The 15,054-nt window shown below is 49.7% G+C and overlaps 1 protein-coding gene across 1 annotated transcript in view; it reads right to left on the bottom strand.

Annotated features, from left to right (window-relative positions):
• Positions 1-15,054, bottom strand: part of SLC24A3 (solute carrier family 24 member 3) — a 208,390-nt gene that overhangs the window by 167,268 nt on the left and 26,068 nt on the right. Inside the window, exon 2 of the mRNA XM_054179720.1 lies at positions 5,521-5,658. Coding sequence (XP_054035695.1) covers positions 5,521-5,658 — 138 coding nt within the window. The remainder of the gene's footprint in view (positions 1-5,520; positions 5,659-15,054) is intronic.

Raw genomic sequence — 15,054 nt, 5'->3', positions numbered from 1 at the left:
ATGAGCTGGAGTCTCAGGACAACTCCATTCACTAAAACACTTCAACCCTTGTTCCTAGCTCACAAGCCCAACTGAATATAGAACACAGTTCTGGGATCTGCCAGGTACTTCTGCCACTACCATGGCCTCTGATGTGCCTTAACCTACCCAACACTAACAGTCCACCAAAAGAAAGTCACACATCATGAGGGAAACAAAACAAGGAACAGCAGCAGCTCTGGATTTCATTCTGTGGCAGTGAGTTTTACAGCTGCACAAATGCACTAACTTCACAAGCATCCCCCCCCTCATTCTGCTGAAAGGCTGAAGGTCTTCTGAGCAGGGACTCTTCTAGTAGAGTGATTCTTCTACTAGAGTTCCTCTTCTAGCACCAGCAATGTCTTTATAGGTAAAAACCCAGGTGTCACACACTGTGTGTGTTCTCTGGATGTCATTCTGGGCATGACAACCCTGGACAACTCAGGCCACCTAAAGCTGAGCATGTGCACGAGCCCTTGCACACAGGAGGGTTGGTACCATGGTTTAGTCATGAGGTCTGTGGTGACAGGTTGGAGTTGATGATCTTTGGGGTCTCTTCCAACCTTGGTGATTCTGTGAAGAGACTATTTCCAGCATAGAGACAGCAAAGCACAAGACTCTCCCACAGCATAATACAAAGGTAGAAAAGCAGGTCAGGTTTTCTTCTCCTTCCACCCTGGAGCCATGCTACATACCAGGCAGAGCTGGTCATTGAGTTGTTCACCACATAAGGCATGGTGGTCATGGTCACCTCACTGTCTGGGTACACCACAGAGAGGAGAGCAAGCATTCAACAGGAAGGATTTAAAGTGAAGGAGAATAGCTTGACATTGGATCTTAAGAAGAAATTCTTCACTGTGAGGATGGTAAGACGCTGGAATGGATTGTCCAGAGAGGCTGTGGATGCTCCCTCCCTGAAGATGATCAAGGCCAGGTTGGATGGGGCCTTGACTAACCTGGTCTAGTGGAGTGGCATCCCTGCCCATGGCAGGGAAGTTGGATTAGATGATCTGTGAGGTCTCTTCCAGCTTAGGCTGTTCTATGATTCTATGAAAGCGGTCAGAGAGCACAAATTCAGATGAGGTGGTTTGGGTTCTGTGGGCTAAGGTTTGTGGTTCAGCACAAGAAAGAGCTCTAAAGAAACAGCCACAAGCATCAGCAAGCAGCCTGGAGGAGTTACCTACTTCATAGCCAAGCAGGACAAATTCCATTACCATAACGTATGAGTCGCCGGAGAAATCTGGAGAAAAGGGAATGTTGCTCTTGAAAGAGGAGGAGGAGGAAATGTGAGAAACAATTGCACCAAAGCTTCTCTGGCTGTTTAAAAATTAAAACACTTTGGGGCCTTAGGGTCTGAATGTCTATCCTGAGCTCTTTCCCTTTCTGCAGCAATCAGGGATTTCCTGCTATTGCCGATAATGGCTTTAAAGCAGCACGCTCCGGCAGGGCTGCTGGTTTGTTTGCAGCCTCTCTGACCAGGCACGTGGGAAGCAGTGACACCAGGGGAGGAACACGTTGACAGCTCCTCAGAGGAAACATATGTCAGTCTGGTGAGGAGCTAACGAGGGGTGGCACCACAGCCAAGCACAACGCACTGTTTCTAGACACTTTATATACCCCATCCCAACGCAGCCTCCCAGCTTCTCACCTTCCTGACAGCTGATCAACCAAGTCTGAATTCACAGCAAGTTTCTCCCAATTTCTCTGCTGCAACCACAGCTCTGAATTTGGTAGCACATGGACCTGACCCAAAGATCAACATTAAATCACCTTAAACCTGATTCACAGATTCGTAGAATGGTTTGGACTGGAAGGGACCTTAAAGATCATCTGGTTCCAACCCCCCCTGCCATGGAAAGGGACACTTTCCACCAGCCCAGCTTGCTCAAGGCCTCAGTCCAACCCAGTCTTGAGCACCTCCCAGGAGAGGGCATCTACCACCTCCCTGGGCAACCTGTTCCAGTGTCTCACCACCCTCACTGGAAAGAATTTCTTCCTAATCTCCAGTCTAAATCTGCCCTCCTCAAGCTTCAATCCATTCCCTCTCATCTTATGACTACATGCCCTTGTCAAAAGTCCCTTCCCATCACTTCCAGTGATGGTGACTCCACCACCTCCCTGGGCAGCACATTCCAATGGCCAATCTCTCTTGCTGGGAAGAACCTCTTCCTAACATCCAGCCTAAACCTCCCCTGGCACAGCTTGAGACTGTGTCCTCTTGTTCAGGCACTGGTTGCCTGGCACCCCCACCTGTCTACAACCTCCCTTCAGGTAGTTGTAGACAGCAATAAGGCCTCCCCTGAGTCTCCTCTTCTCCAGGCTAAACTGCACTGCAACGGCTTCAGACTGATACATGACAGAAGGACAACACAAATTGACCAAAAGGAGGTCTTTAGGCTGGGCTCTGTGCATTTCACCCCTTTAACCTTTCCACAAGGTCTGTTTCAAAGGAGAAGCGAACAAAACCCTTGGCTATGCTGAGCAGTTCTGATGATCAAAACACTACTGGCTAGCCCCCTGGCTAAACCATTAGGAAACAAAAATAGCAGTTTGCAAATGTCATGCCAGGCTTTCAAATGAGCCTGAAAATACATGTGCAGCTCAAGACAAAAAAAAAAGGGGGGGGGGGGGAGAGAGAAAAAAAAAGCTCTTTCCTTTAGCATGCAGAAGAGTGTTTACTGCCAACAGGCTCCAACAGCCAAGTGTTGCAAAAAGCCACAAAGCATTTCAAAAGCAGACACTTGATTTCCCTCCTCCAACAGACGAGGTTGAAATTGCTTTCTCAAACACTCATTTCTGCCTAGCTGTAGGTGTTTATACAACTTACTTTTGGAAGTAGGCAGGAGGAAATAATAATAATAATTGTCTTTCCAGGCAGCAGTTTCCTCCCAACGCTCACCGGAGGGAAGGAGAAGCACCTGAGGGCCAAAAGCACCTAAGTGCACATCCTGCAGGGATGCCAAGGAGGTCTAAGCTCTGCCAGTTCCCAAGCAACAACAGACACCCCAGGGTTAGGGTATACACCACACATAAATTACACTCAGCAACATCACAGTTTCAGCCAAATTGCCTCAATTTGCTCATGCAGCAATGTACAGACAAGCCCCTAGAGAAGGCAAAGGCAGACACACCTGGGGAGCTCCTGTGCTTCTGGACGACTAGTTCAGGTCTGTCATAGATTCATAGGATGGTTTGGGTTGGAAAGGACCTTAAAGATCATCTAGTTCCAACCCTCCCTGCCATGGGCAGGGACACCTTCCTCTAGATCAGGCTGCTCAAGGCCTCTTCCAACCTGGCCTTGAGCACCTGCAGGGAGAGGGCATGCCTGACCTCCCTCTTCCAGTGTCTGTCTCACCACCCTCACTGGAATGAATTTCTTCCTAGTCTCCAGTCTAAATCTGCCCTCCGCAAGCTTCAATCCATTCTTTGTTGTCACTTCAGAGCTAGACACCAGCTGGGGCCTGAGCCAGCACTAATGCAGCTGGTGGAAGAAGGACTCTGCTGCCCTAAAGGGTGCTGAATGGAGCCTTCAACCAGCTTTGTTCAACAACAACAGTTAGCAGTGTGGGAGCTGTCCATCGATTTGAACCACCCTGTTCCTATCAACACAAAAGCTCATTAGGAACTATGCTGAAGGTCACCTCAACCTCATCTGATAGGATGATCACAATCATTGTTAGGGTTAGGGGCGACCTCAGGAATCATCCAGTTCCAACCCCCCTGCCATGGGCAGGGACACCTCATACTACATCAGGTTGCTCAGAGCCACATCCAGCCTAGCCTTAAAACCCTCCAGGGACGTGGCTTCCACCACCGACCTGGGCAACCTGTGCCAGTGTCTCACCAGCCTTATGGCAAAGAAATTCTTTCTAGCATCTAATCTAAATCTACCTTCCTCTAGTTTTCATCCATGATGGTTAAGCTTGCACTGGACTAGATGGGCCTCAGCTGCCCAGTTCCACCATCAGGTCCCATTTCAATCTCCTGAATGGCTGTTTTACTCTTGTCATTAGCAGCAGGATGAAGCTGTGTGGGCTCATGACTGGTGGCCTATTTTGTGCTGGATTCAGAATCCTGGCAGCATTCCCAGTTGCAGGGAAAATGGAAAATTCTTCCCAAAGCACAACTAACACCACGTTGCTTTCTCACATTGTGTTATCATATGCAGCACAAAACTCATTCAGAACCAGATGACATCTCCATGCTATTTACAGCAGCACTTCCACCAGCTCTTTACCCAGTTTCCTAAAAAGCAGAACTGAAGTATCCTGCACAGGGCCTACAGACCACTGAAGTCAACAGATGACTTTGACACACACTTCCATAGTCCCACTCCTGCTCAGACCAAGGCAGTTCAAACATCTCTGACTGCCAACCAGCCTAGCGTTCATGATTTATATTTACACCCTGAGAATGGTCTAAATGAAATCACAGAATCATAGGTTGGACTTCTGGAGATCTTGTAGCCCCCCTTCAGCTCCTGGAAAGCCACTGTAAGGTCTCCCTGCAGCCTACCTTTCTCCAGGCTGAACAGCCCCAGCTCCTTCAGCCTGTCCCCATAGGAGAGGCTCTCCAGCCCTCTGATCATGGTACTCCTCTAGGCATGCTGCTCCAGCAGTTCAATGTCCTTCTCATGCTAGGGGCACCAGAACTATGTTCATATGAATCATATGAACACAGCTGATATGTTTGGACCCACCTCTCCCAAAACCTGAATATGCCAACCAGCTCCAGAAAATACAGCAGCAGAGTTACAGTGACATTAAGTTCCTATGAGTTTCATAAGAACAGGAGATGAGGAGGACCCTGCTAAAGTCCCTCCCAGAGGACAGAGCTACATTACATTTGCTGCCCAGGGAGGTGGTGGAGTCACCATCCCTGGAGGTGTTTAGGAAGAGGCTGGATGGGGCACTTGGTGCCATGGTTTAGTTGCTTAGATGGTGTTGGATGATAGGTTGGACTTGATGATCTCCAAGGCCTTTTCCAACCTGGTTAATTCTATTCTGTTCTGTTCTATTCTATAATCTGAGCCCTATTTCTCAGCAGCAGATCAAGCCACCTTCAGGCTACATCAGACTAGGTTTCTTTGAGCCTACTACTGGTACAAGTACTTGTACTAAAGGGAGGACTCCTCACTGATTTCTCAGACAATGATCCAACTAGGACATGTCAGCACTATGTACACCCCACTGCTAGAACCATGCAGCGTTTATGCAAGAACCACAGAAGACATGCTGCTTAGGGTATCAGCACTTGCCTGTCAGTACATGGCAATCACTGTGCCATGCTCCAGCTGACAGCAGGCCCTCCTCTCAGCCCTAGTGCTGAAGGGGGCTGCAGCACCCATAGGGTGCACACAAGGAAAACAACAATCACGTTTACAGACTCAAAAACACCTGTAAGCACAAACTTTTTGCCAGTGAATGTGACACCAGTAGGGATACCTGGAGGTAAGGAAGTCAACTGTAAGACCAAGGAGCTGGAAGCAAGTTTCATTCCTACCTGGTTCAGTGCAATTTCTGACATATGGCTGTCCCCCACCCTCTGGGACACCAGTGGTGTTCTCCTCGTCGGCTTGCAGTAGCTGTCTCCCGCTCCACTTGGCGTTACTTTCCACAGAATAGCTCAGGGCATCATAACCTAAAAGAAAAGAGCAGCAGATACGTGAGACTGCAGCTCCTGATACTGGCCCTGAATGCTTGAAGCAGCAAAAACATTTGCATTTCAAACCCTGTGTCCCCCTGGGTTAGACACAGCAGCGTTTCTAATCCCACTGAGAAGCTGGGCTGCCATTAGCTCCACATCCTAGTTAGTCCCACACGCAGCAGGAGGCAGGTTCGCTCCCCTGCAACTTCAAAGGTTCATACCAGCAGCCCATCTATAGCTTCACAAGAGATTTCCAATCAGTTTTTTAAAATTGAGTAGTATCTACTGCTTTGGTTACCAAAAAAAATAATAAAACAAACTCAAACAACAAGAAAAAAACCAATACAGAATAGAGAATTAACCAGGTTAAAAAGACCTTCAAGATCGTCAAGTCCAACCTATCACCCAACAGGACAGGACAGGACAGGACAGGATAAGACAGTATAGGATAGGATAGGATAGGATAGGATAGGATAGGATAGGATAGGATAGGATAGGATAGGATAGGATAGGATAGGATAGGATAGGATAGGATAGGATAGGATAGGATAGGATAGGATAGGATAGGATAGGATAGGATAGGATAGGATAGGATAGGATGGGATTAACCAGGTTGGAAAAGACCTTTGAGATCGTTGAGTCCAACCTGTCACCCAACACCATCTAATCAACTAAACCATGGCACCAAGTGCCTCATCCAGGCTCTTCCTGAACACCTCCAGTGATGGTGACTCCACCACCTCCTCCCTGGGCAGCCCATTCCTATGGCCAATCTCTCTTTCTATGAAGAACTTCTTCCTAACATCCAGCCTAAACCTCCCCTGGCACAGCTTCAGACTGTGTCCTCTTGTTCTGGTGCTGGCTGCCTGGGAGAAGAGACCAACCCCCAGCTGCCTACAACCTCCCTTCAGGGAGTTGTAGAGAGCAAGAAGGTCTCCCCTGAGCCTCCTCTTCTCCAGGCTAAGCAACCCCAGCTCCCTCAGCCTCTCCTCACAGGGCTGTGCTCCAAACCCCTCCCCAGCTTTGTTGCCCTTCTCTGGACACCTTCCAGCAACTCAACATCTTTCCTAAACTGAAGGGCCCAGAACTGGACACAGGACTCAAGGTGTGGCCCAACCAGTGCTGAGTACAGGGCCAGAATGACATCCCTGCTCCTCCCATGGCCTGTCTTGCATGCCCTCAGGTTGCAGCAGGTCCTGCTTGTCCTGTCCACCAGGAAGAATGTGCAGTTGTCTGTCAAACACCTAGGGCATTCTGAGGCCACCAGGAAATCACAGGTTTGACTCCACGCAGGGAATTCACAGCACTGGTTGGGGGCAGGGTCCATGCAGAGGCTGAAGTCTGCACTCAACAACTGATGCTTCTAAACCTCCTTTAAATATGAACTACTCCCAGCTTTGTCCATAAGTGTGGAGACAGATCATGAGCAAAGAGCAGTGGAAGAAAGACACAAATCTTAATGCAATGACTCAAAGCATGGCTCAAGGATAAAGAAAAAGGTTCTCTGCAGGTCCCAACCTGTTGGGTAGGTTTTCTGACTCATCCCACTGCGAGAGGTGGCCAACCTGTCACTTCTCTGCCCAGACCAGTTTGCTCAGGGCAGCTCCCACATCACCCTATGGACAGAGAGGCAATGCTGGGGAAGGGACTGCCTGGAAATGTGCATCCCAGGCCAGTGGCAGTGACTGGGACCAACATTCCCAAACCATGCAGGTGTTGGTCTGTGCAGCCTTAAGTACTCCTGCTTTCTAAGCAAAAAGTGTTGAACTTGGTAAACTAAACACCAGCACCTGAAGCTTTGAACACTTTGTGCCTCACAAACTTTAGAGAAGGCTGTTTGCTGTTTTGCTTAGTCTGTGAGCAGGGGTAAGAGCTTAAACTGGGAGTTAAAGCTCCACAGACAGCACTGATGGGAGCGGGCAGTGTTTCTCTGAAGGAGCAATAATGCAACATCAGGCATCTCCCGTAATAATAAACAGACTCTGGTAATCTGAGCTAGGCAGTTCCAGTTCCACACACAAGCTGTTTTCAAAGCAGACACACTCACTCCTCTCCCAGCAGCTGAAGCCTCACTGGGAGCTGCTGCACAGAGGAAAGGCAGCAGGGAGAACCCTGCAACGGCCCCGAAGCTCCTGCAGAAAGCTCTCCTGCTCCCTCCACACCCACAGTGCCTTTCTCTCTCGGGCTGCAAACTCTTCCAAGTGAGGGGTAAAGACCAAGAAAGTCATCTGGGGTGACTTTGGAAGGGGAAAAGCTTAATTTGGCAATCAAAGTGTTTATAAAGGCTACACTCGGCATTCACACACATCAGCATAAACAGCAGAACTGGTCTGTCCACGGCTGAGCTTGATGGGATGGCTGTGACTCACACCAGTAAGGACCAGCAGTCCTCTGGTATCTCCAGACTTCAGCAAGGTCAGCTGTCCCATGGCAAGGCTTGCAACTCACTGACCCCAGAATGCTGCCTTAAGTAACTCCACTCTAACACAGATCTGGCTCAACAGAGCAATAGAAAATGGATGTTGTAGATGAAAGGAGATGCTTTCTCCAAGGCAAGGCCTTCCAAGGATTTTCCTGTGAAAACAGGGACACAGCAAGATTGGAACCTTGCTAACAAGGACACTTGATGACAATTAAACAGCGTCCACGTTTCCCTGCTTGCTGGCATGGCAAGAGACAGCTTGATGCCTGCCCTGTAGCAGAGGCTGTGCTCCATCAGCCCCTGCAGAAAACAGCTCAGAGACTTGGATCTGTGTTTTGGCAGATGCAGTGTGAGAGGAACCAACTGCTAGCTATAACTTAACCCTTCACAAGTGGCTGGATACAAACCAGGGACCTCATCCATCCTGTTGGAGCCAGGGACTTCCCTGTTGGGACCTGGCAGCATCTCTCCCTGCCTTAGCTACTGGTGCAAGGCAGAACCGCCCCCAGCAAGAAGTGCTGCAGCACCAGGGGCACCACTTCAGCCATAAAATCTCCTTGTGACAGGGCTGCATGGACAGCATGCCACCACCACCACTATGGCCAGGTGGTCAGACCTGCTCTGGTTTCCACAGCCCCTGCCCATCTGCACCAGCAAGGTCTCCCTTGGGTTGCCGCCTCACCAGCACCTCAGGATTGCTTATTGGAAAGGCATAAAGTATATTCTGAAGAATTCATTTAATACACCCCCAGGCTGGCTTCAATAAGGCAGCTGCAACAATCACAAATTCTCTTTGCGAACAAATCTTCTGCACCCTGTGCTGTTGGCTTCTCACTGCAGGCTGGACCTCGCAAGCCTTTATTCTCCTGTTTGGAGGCAAAACTTAAGGCTGCCTTGAAGCATCTGCCAAAGGCTGTGGGGCCTCAGCCCTTATGTCACTGAACAAGGGCCCCATCCTTTGATGTCAAGATACACTAAACAGCCAGCAAAACATATAACAAAGACCTGATACAGCACAGAGAGGCTACCAGAACAGCAAGGAATAAGCAAAACTCCTCTTTCCAAGGAGCAGTAGGAGAGGCTATGAAGAGGAAGCTAACAGCTTGCTTTCTGAAAATACAGTTACTCAGAACTGGATTCTTCAGTTCAGTAAGGACAAGTCTAGGGTCCTGCATCTGGGAAGGAATCACCCCAGGCACCAGTACAGATTAGGGGATGTCCTGCTGGAAAGCAGCTCCATGGAGCTTAGAGTCCTAGTGGACACTAAGTTATCCATGAGACAGCAATGTGCCCCTGCGGATAAGAAAGCCAATGGTATCCTGGGGTGCATCAAGAAAACTGTGGCCAGCAGGTCCAAGGAAGTTCTCCTCCCTCTCTGCTCTGCCCTAGTGAGACCACACCTGAAATACTGTGTCCGGTTTGGGGCTCCCCAGTTCAAGAGAGATAGAGATGGAGAGAGTCCAACACAGAGCCACAAGGATGATTAAGGGACTTGAACAACTCTGCTGCATATAAAGACTGAGTGACCTGGGGCTCTTTGGTCTGGAAATGAGAAGGCTGAGAATGGATCTTATTAATGGCTATAAGTATCTGAGGGGTGGATGCCAAGATGAAGGTGCCAGGCTCTTTTCAACGATGCCCAATGATAGGACAAGAAACAATGGGTATAAACTGGAAGACAGGAAGTTCCACTTCAACACAAGGAGAAAATTCTGTGCTGTGTGGGTGGCAGAGCCCAGGAACAGGCTTCCCAGAGAGGCTGTGCAGTCATCTCCTCTGGAGACTTTCAAACCTCACCTGGATGTGTTCCTGTGTGGCCTCCCCTAGGTGATCCTGCTTCGGCAGGGGCCTTGGACTGGATGATCTCTAGAGGTCCTTTCCAACCCCTCAGCTTCTATGATTCTATGATGATTTTTAAGATGAAGACATGGAGGTCTTTTCATTTTCTCAGTAGAGGGAATGGCTACTAAAGATCTTGCATGAGCCACACTGCCATTTGTTCAGGCCAGCCTATAGACATTTTTCTCATTCACATTTTAGCTGCTGGCTTCATAATCAAATCTCACTGATACAGCCATTAAAAGTTCACCACAACAAAGAGTTTTTCCAAAGTTCTGTACCACAGCACATCACAGAGTGGGTGAATTGTAATTTTTAAGCACTGAACATCACCACAAGGTCATTTCCACAACTCCCCTTTGCTTAGTGCCAGTTTTACATTACTGGCTCAGAACTCAGCCTCTGGAGAGCTTCATTTGTGCTTCATCCCAGAAGTATTCCCATGGACAATAAGTGTACAAGTCTTTTTTCCCTGCCTCTGTGCCTCTGATGCATTTCATAATGCAAACCAAGACCCGGCCTGTATCAGGAATAGTGTGGCCAGCAGGAGCAGGGAGGTCATTCTCCCCCTGTACTCAGCACTGGTTAGGCCACACCTTGAGACCTGTGTCCAGTTCTGGGCCCCTCAGTTTAGGAAAGATGTTGAGATGCTGGAATGTGTCCAGAGAAGGACAATAAAGCTGGGGAGGGGTTTGGAGCACAGCCCTGTGAGGAGAGGCTGAGGGAGCTGGGGGTGCTTAGCCTGGAGAAGGAGAAGCTCAGGGAGGACCTTATTGCTGTCTACAACTACCTGAGATTGTAGGCAGGTGGGGGTTGGTCTCTTCTCCCAGGCAACCAGCACCAGAACAAGAGGACACAGTCTCAAACTGCACCAGGAGAGGTTTAGGTTGGATGTTAGGAAGAAGTTTGTCATAGAAAGAGAGATTTGCCTTTGTAATGTGCTGCCCAGGGAGGTGGTGGAGTCCCTGTCCCTGAAGGTGTTCAAAAAAGGACTGGATGTGGCACTTGGAACCATGGTTTAGTTGTCATGAGGTGTTAGGTATTAGGTAATAGGTTGGACTCCATGATCTCTGAGGTCTTTTCCAACCTGGCTGATTCTGTGACTCTGTGAACTCAAACTTGGGTGTAGAAACTGAGTAGAGCAGCACAGGATTTGGTTCAGTAACACAGAAATGCAACGAAGATAGAAGGTGCTGGAGGTGTTCAAGAGGGGATCAGACGTGGCACTTGGTGCCATGGTTTAGCAGTCATGAGGTCTTGGGTGGCAGGTTGGACTTGATCTTTGAGGTCTCTTCCCACCTTATTGATTCTATGATTCTATGCTTGTGGGCAGCAAAGTTGGAGCAGCAAAGAGCTGCCAGGCCCGAGACTGGCCCAGCCAAAGGGACAGAGCCATCAGCACAGCCTTTCAGAGGCACAATGCACGGCAGAGCTGGCAGGTATCCTCGGCTCCTGCTGACAATAAACTACTTTCTATGCAAACTGCTCAGCCCTGCCGGCCGCAGCCAAAAGCAGCACAGCCTTTCTGAAACACGCCTGCCCTCCCTCCTCTCTCTGTCCCTTTCATCTGTTGTTTTGATGGTGGTGGTTTCAGGTTTTGAAGAGTTGGTTTCACACACCCCCCCCCTTTCAACTTAGCTGCATTATCTCCCTCGCTCTGAAATTTTCCTACAGCAAATACCACAGAGAAATATTTCTGGGGAAGAAAAAAGCTGGACCAAGCAGAAGCTCCCATGCTAAGCTAGCAGCAGAGGAGCAGTGCTAAACTCCCGAGCTAAACTAGCAGCAGAGGAGCAGCGCTAAACTCCCGTGCTAAACTCGCAGCAGAGGAGCAGTGCTAAGCTCCCATGCTAAGCTCGCAGCAGAGGAGCAGTGCTAAACCAGCAGCAGAGGAGCAGTGTTAAACTCCCGAGCTAAACTAGCAGCAGAGGAGCAGCGCTAAACTCCCGTGCTAAACTCGCAGCAGAGGAGCAGTGCTAAACTCCCGAGCTAAACTAGCAGCAGAGGAGCAGCGCTAAACTCCCGTGCTAAACTCGCAGCAGAGGAGCAGTGCTAAACTCCCGTGCTAAGCTCGCAGCAGAGGAGCAGTGCTAAACCAGCAGCAGAGGAGCAGTGTTAAACTCCCGTGCTAAGCTCGCAGCAGAGGAGCAGTGCTAAACCAGCAGCAGAGGAGCAGTGTTAAACTCCCGTGCTAAGCTCGCAGCAGAGGAGCAGTGCTAAACCAGCAGCAGAGGAGCAGTGTTAAACTCCCGTGCTAAGCTAGCAGCAGAGGAGCAGTGCTAAGCCAGCAGCAGAGGAGCAGTGCTAAACCAGCAGCAGAGGAGCAGTGTTAAACTCCCGTGCTAAGCTAGCAGCAGAGGAGCAGTGCTAAGCCAGCAGCAGAGGAGCAGTGCTAAGCTCCCGTGCTAAACTAGCAGCAGAGGAGCAGTGCTAAGCTCCCGTGCTAAACTAGCAGCAGAGGAGCAGTGCTAAACTCCCGTGCTAAGCTAGCAGCAGAGGAGCAGTGCTAAGCTCCCGTGCTAAGCTAGCAGCAGAGGAGCAGTGCTAAACTCCCAAGCTAAACTAGCAGCAGAGGAGCAGTGCTAAACTCCCAAGCTAAGCCAGCAGCAGAGGAGCAGTGCTAAGCTCCCGTGCTAAGCCAGCAGCAGTGCTAAACTCCCGTGCTAAGCTAGCAGCAGAGGTGGGGAGCAGTGGTGTGGTTACCTCCAGAGAGCCCAGGTGAGACCTCTGGGCAGAGCAAGACTCAGCTAAATTAACTGTGGCATCAGCCAGAGCTGCCCTTCCAGGCCTTTGTCCCACCTATCCCCAGGCCTGCACATAAGCACCCAGCCAGCCCCTGTATGAGGGCTTCTCCTGGAGCAATGAGATCTGCTGCAGATTGTCACAGCATCATCTGAGCTCAGAATTGCATAAGCATTTCAGAAATGGATTATTTTTTTCTTTGTAGGCTGATTTGGGAGTTGCTTTCCTTTCAAAATCACCAGCAGCCAAGACCATAAATAGAGCATCCTCTGGGAGGGAAAATAAATAAATAAATAATAATCAAGCAACAACAACAACCAAAAAACCCCCTCCACAAACTCTACACCTGGCTTTGAAGAACAGCCTGTGCCTTACATCTGATTTCAGAGCTGTGTTTCCACACATACCAATGACCTACATGGAAAGGTGCAGAAGCGTTGGGGAAGAGCACTAATGATCCACCCCCCCTCTATAACATAAGGAGGGCACAGGGGCCACAGCTCAGCTACAAGCACTTAATAAACAGAAGAGGGTCCCTGCACCAAAGGCCTCCAAACCTAATTAGGTGGCAGAGCATGAGGAGATGCAGGTGCAGAGTGGAGGAGCAGCCTGCTCCAGGAAGACCACAGGCAGCCCTGCAGGAGAAGAGGCAGCATACCAGCAGCCTTCTGCTCTTAACACTGCCCAGGCTCTGCCTCCACACAATGCCCAGCCTCAGGATCCACCAGCGAGACAAAAGCAACAGCTAAGGAAGAGACTCTGCAGCCCTGCAGTCATGAGACCTGAAGGTCCTTGAGCAACCAACCACTTTTTCTGTGAAGAATTTATCCTTAACATCCAACCTAAACCTCCCCTGGCATAGCTTGAGACTGTGTCCTCTCGTTCTGGTGCTGGTTGCCTGGGCACTAGGGAAATATTTTGATGTTAAGCATATGAGCATCTCCCAGGTGAGCCAGGACACACAAGGGACACAGATCCCCTGCTGTTGAGCAGCGCCTGTCCCCATGCCCACGGACTCCCCTCCTCACCACTTCTGCAAATCCCCATAGGAGAAGTCCTGTGGCCTTGGCAGATGAAGAGTTGGGAGATTTCTCCTACCCCAGCTCTTGTAATCCATTTCTCAAGACTCAGTCAGCCCCTAGCCAACAGCCATTAAGCTCAGCCCCCATTCCTGGAGATATTCAAGGTGAGGCTCAACAGGGCTCTGGGCAACCTGATCTGACTGCAGAGGGGGTTGGACTAGCTGACCTTTGGGGGTCCTTTCCAAGCCAGACCATTCTATGATTCTAATAGCTACATTCACCCCAGATGCCCCACACTTTCTCCAGGGGACCAATTGCAGCCTACCAGCACTTCACATCTTGGTGCCCAGCACACCTCTCAGACCTTACACACTGAGCTGCCTTCCTCCCCTTCACATCCCTCTCCCAGCCTGCTTTCCTACCAGCTCCTCCATACAAACTCCACCAGCAGCAGCTCTGTGCCACCTTGTACCCCTGCCCCCAAGCCTTCTCCCACACTCCCACACAACTTCACCTTTCTGCTGACAGGCAAGGCAGCAATGTCTAGATCCAACCTCCTAGAGGCAGCCAAAAATGGGCATAAACAAGTTCTACATCCCCACCACACACACCTCAGCCCAGTACCTTTCTGCTCTGTTTTTCACTGTTTTCTGGGTCATAAACACAAAAATCAGCCTCCACAAAACCCCCAAGCACAATTAAATCCCAAATGCAGCCTGACTGAATTGAGGCTGTTCAGCCTGGAGAAGAGAAGGCGCCAGGCAGACCTTAGAACTACATTTCAGTATCTGAAGGGGACCTACAGGAAGGCTGGGGAAGGACTGGTTAGAAGGGCTTGGAGTGATAGGATGAGGGGCAATGGTTTGAAACTGGAGCAGGGGAGAATTAGGTTGGACATCAGGAGGAAGTTCTTGACAGTGAGAGTGGTGGAATCGTGGAACAGGTTACCCAGGGATGTGGTTGAGGCCCTGTCCCTGGAGACATTCGAGATCAGCCTTGATGTGTTCCTGGGCAGCCTGATGTAGGTGGAGACATCCCTGCTGCCTGCAGGAGGGTTGGACAAGATGACCTTTGAGGGTCCCTTCCCACCCAATACAATCTGTGGTATGTGATTACTCCAGGCTTCCTTGCTTGTTCATTACTAGTTTGTGCAGAAATTTTTGTTTTCTTCATTACTCACACCAACTTGACCATTACAGTGACCATTTCCCTTCCTCCTGCTTTACACCTAAGTGCAAATGGAACAGTTTAGCAGCCAGCCAAAACCAGCACTTTTTACATCTCCCTGCCATGACATTTAAAGGTCCCTTCTAAGCCAAAACTTCTATGAAGGCCAGGCTGGATGTGGCTCTGAGCAACCTGCTG

The sequence above is a fragment of the Dryobates pubescens genome, chromosome 3, assembly GCF_014839835.1.
Source record: "Dryobates pubescens isolate bDryPub1 chromosome 3, bDryPub1.pri, whole genome shotgun sequence".
Taxonomy (NCBI): Eukaryota; Metazoa; Chordata; class Aves; order Piciformes; family Picidae; genus Dryobates; species Dryobates pubescens.
The sequence above is the reverse complement of the archived record's forward strand: the minus strand, read 5'-3'. Positions and strand labels throughout refer to the sequence as shown.